The 3123-nt window shown below is 35.2% G+C and overlaps 2 protein-coding genes across 2 annotated transcripts in view; both read left to right on the forward strand.

The window, feature by feature from the left end:
• Positions 1 to 455: 455 nt before the first annotated feature.
• LOC107656797 (uncharacterized) lies at positions 456 to 2649 on the forward strand. The gene is made up of 5 exons (XM_016444743.1): positions 456 to 524; positions 647 to 964; positions 1068 to 1391; positions 2444 to 2539; positions 2625 to 2649. Exons 1-4 carry the CDS (start codon positions 464 to 466, stop codon positions 2521 to 2523), a joined length of 783 nt encoding a protein of 260 aa, XP_016300229.1. The 5' UTR covers positions 456 to 463; the 3' UTR covers positions 2524 to 2539; positions 2625 to 2649.
• LOC107656795 (uncharacterized) overlaps positions 2606 to 3123 on the forward strand; it is a 21805-nt gene continuing 21287 nt past the window's right edge. The window contains exon 1 of the mRNA XM_016444742.1: positions 2606 to 2705. Coding sequence (XP_016300228.1) covers positions 2606 to 2705 — 100 coding nt within the window. The remainder of the gene's footprint in view (positions 2706 to 3123) is intronic.

Here is a 3123-nt window from a genome sequence, read left to right on the forward strand (position 1 = left end):
TACATATATATATATATATATATAGTGCATATGAATATAGTATTTTTTTATATCATTACATTGTTTAGAGCATAAGAAAAAATGGAAAACTAATAACATTTTAGAAAAATTATATATTTTTTGTATGTTATGCTGTCTTCTGTAGAGGACACCAGGACTTAGCATTCATTCAGTTTGTATTTTTTTAGTTATAGTAAAAAAAAAAAAATAATAATAATAATTTAAAAAAAAACGTATTAAAATGTCTTCTATAGGATAAATAAACTATTTCATCAATATTTACAAGAGATAAGTGAAGCAGCACGTCTTCATTATGCACTGGTATTGAGTCACTAAACAGCAACTCTATCAATATCCCTCAGTCTGTAGATCAGAGGAAGTGAAGAAACACAGGAAGAGCTGATAGTATTTAAAGAAAGAGTTGAGATCATATACTGAAGAGGAAGACTGAGAGAAAGAGAAAATGGCTGTTGAGTGTCATTTGTGTCTGCTGGGACTGATCTTTCTCTCTTCACTTCTCACAGGTAAACACACTTACATGCTCTTTAAACTCCTGTTAAAGAGTTCAGTGTGTATATATGCATACAATAAAGTTTAATTTATTAATATGTAGTATAATAATCATTCATATGGTCTTGTGTTTCAGGTACCAGTGGAGTGAACGTGACTTATGTGTTCATCAGTTCTGGTGAAAACGTCAGTCTGTCCTGTAATAATGCTCTTCATGACTGCACATCAACTATGTGGCTCTATAACAAATTCAGACATTCAGCAACAGTTGAACTGATTGGTTTAGGGAAAAAGAAGAAAGACACAGAGAGACATGAGAGACTGAGTCTGGGGTCTGACTGCTCTCTGAACATCAAGAACATCTCAAAAGAAGATTATGGATATTACACCTGCAGACAATATGTGAATGGAGAACAACGAACTGACACACATGTTGATCTGCATGTTCTTCATGGTAATTGTATGATTATGTGATCAATTTTAAAAAGGGAAATTCTTCATTTAATCTCTCATGATGATTGAAGAGTCTGTGATTTGTGTGTTATTTTGTGTTTCAGTCTCTTCATCCTCCTCCTCATCCTCACAGACTGAGATCAGTGCAGGCCGCTCTGTGACTCTCTTCTGTCAGTTGTATTCATTTGCTGGAGGCTCTTGTGATGATTGGATCTGTTATGAGAGAATTCAGCTGTTCTGGGTGAATCAGGCTGGTGTTAAACTGACGAGATCAGACTCCAGATATCAGATATTATCCTCATCAGATCACTGTATCATCACTCTGACTACAACACTCCTGAATGAAGATCACAACAGAGAGTGGAGATGTGAAGTTACTCACAGAGATCAAGTCAAGAGCTCAGTCACATACACTGTCAAGAGTTCAGGTGAGAAAGAGAGAGATCTTATTAATCAGTTTTAGACCGTCATAATGTCAGTAACACTAAAGTCTGTTAATATCACTGAAGAAGAACACACTGCGGTACAAAAGCTTCTTTCAGTCTGACAGAAGAAACTCAAAGCACTGCTGCAAACTAATGAACTGCAGTCAAGTTTAACAGTCCAAAAACTGCTGCTGGGAATAATGAAGAAATTGAAACTTGACTTGAGCAAGTTATTATGTAATGTGATGATCAAAGTTAAATTGTGATGGTCATATTCTACTGCAGGGGCTATAACAGTGATTCAGGCTAAAGTTACTGTGGCTGTGAGTGTTGAACAGGTTTTTTTTGTTTTTTTGGTGCAAACGGTATCTATTGTATTTGCAGTGTGCCGTATTTTTCGGAAAATAAGTCAAACCAGGTCAAACTTGTATTGTTGAGAGAAACACACACACACACACAGACAGAAGTCGCATCGGTATATAAGTCACATTTTATTATTACATTCAGAAATAATGCAAAATACTGGTAAATAAAGCGAAACTTTAACAAACATTATCAGCACTAGACATGTATTGTCTAGTGTAAAAGCGAAACTGAAACTGCTCACGAACATCTCATCATTCGGCATGAATCGTTTTCATGATTGAATCGTTATTCTAGATGAACATTGGGTTTCTAAGCTATTTTTTATGATGTAAAGAAGCTTTGTACTTCTCTTGTGTCCCAATGTCAAATTAAAACAGCATCCTACACATGCGTAAAATATGTGTTTGGAAAAAGAGCACGAATGCTCACGCTGACCAGCACGGGCTACTGAACAGAATTAAACAGAGTAACTGAATCACTTCTCTATATGTTTAGTTTAGTTTAATGATGAAGAGGCTTCCATGTCAAGACATTCAAAATGGCAAAGGGTTTATTTTTATTGGTGTACCTTCAAAAATAACAGTAAAATGCCCTGCTTTTGTAAAATAAAGAAAACAAACAAAATATGCTTGCCACAAACTTCTTCCTGAAGCGTGTCCCAAAAATAAACCGAAATTCATGTTTTATAGCTCAAGCTGAAACAGTGACAGCAGTGATTCCAGTCCACATCACAAACTCTCAGGATCCCTCAACTACAACATCATCATAAACTTCTAAAGATCAAGGTTCTACTGATTTTAAGCCATTGATGATGCTTTTATTTTGACTCTAATAGTCATCAATCCCTGACTATGTTGATCTCTTCTTCAGTCACAGTGATTTCTGTGTCTGCCGCTGCATTCACTGTTGTCCTTCTTGCTGTTCTCTGGCTGATCTGGAGAAAAAGAGCTGGTGAGTTTTCAGATTTCCTCCTTTCTAAAAATTTAAAACCGTTTAGATCTCACTTTGATGAAGAGCAAACAAGCACATGAAGTTGATATTGTATGTATCAAGCATGTGGATTATGTGACTATGAGATTCTCAAACAGAAGTGTATTCCTGTAATGTCAATCTCAAAATGTGTTTAAAGAATAATCATTTCTATCATTCAATTGAATGGTCTTGAAATCGGAATATCATTAGCATTGTAAACATTCAGTATTTTGCATGTTTCATCATAAATACTCATATGAGGCAGGTTTTTTGTTTTTTTCAAATAATAAAAGATGGACTGATGGATCGTCGGTGAGTTCAGTAATGCCAGTGATTTATATTTGATTTCTGTCTTCACAGCTCAATAAAGTGCAGTTTTAACTGTTTGTTGTCTGAA

The sequence above is a fragment of the Sinocyclocheilus anshuiensis genome, unplaced genomic scaffold, assembly GCF_001515605.1.
Source record: "Sinocyclocheilus anshuiensis isolate Anshui unplaced genomic scaffold, SAMN03320099.WGS_v1.1 scaffold5090, whole genome shotgun sequence".
NCBI classification, from domain to species: domain Eukaryota; kingdom Metazoa; phylum Chordata; class Actinopteri; order Cypriniformes; family Cyprinidae; genus Sinocyclocheilus; species Sinocyclocheilus anshuiensis.

Coding starts and splice junctions, on each gene's coding strand:
- LOC107656797 (XM_016444743.1), top strand. CDS start 464: ATGGCTGTTGAGTGTCATTTGTGTCTGCTGGGACTGATCTTTCTCTCT. Junction 525..646: donor TCTCTCTTCACTTCTCACAG/GTAAACACACTT, acceptor CTTGTGTTTCAG/GTACCAGTGGAGTGAACGTG. Junction 1,392..2,443: donor ATACACTGTCAAGAGTTCAG/GTGAGAAAGAGA, acceptor CATGTTTTATAG/CTCAAGCTGAAACAGTGACA.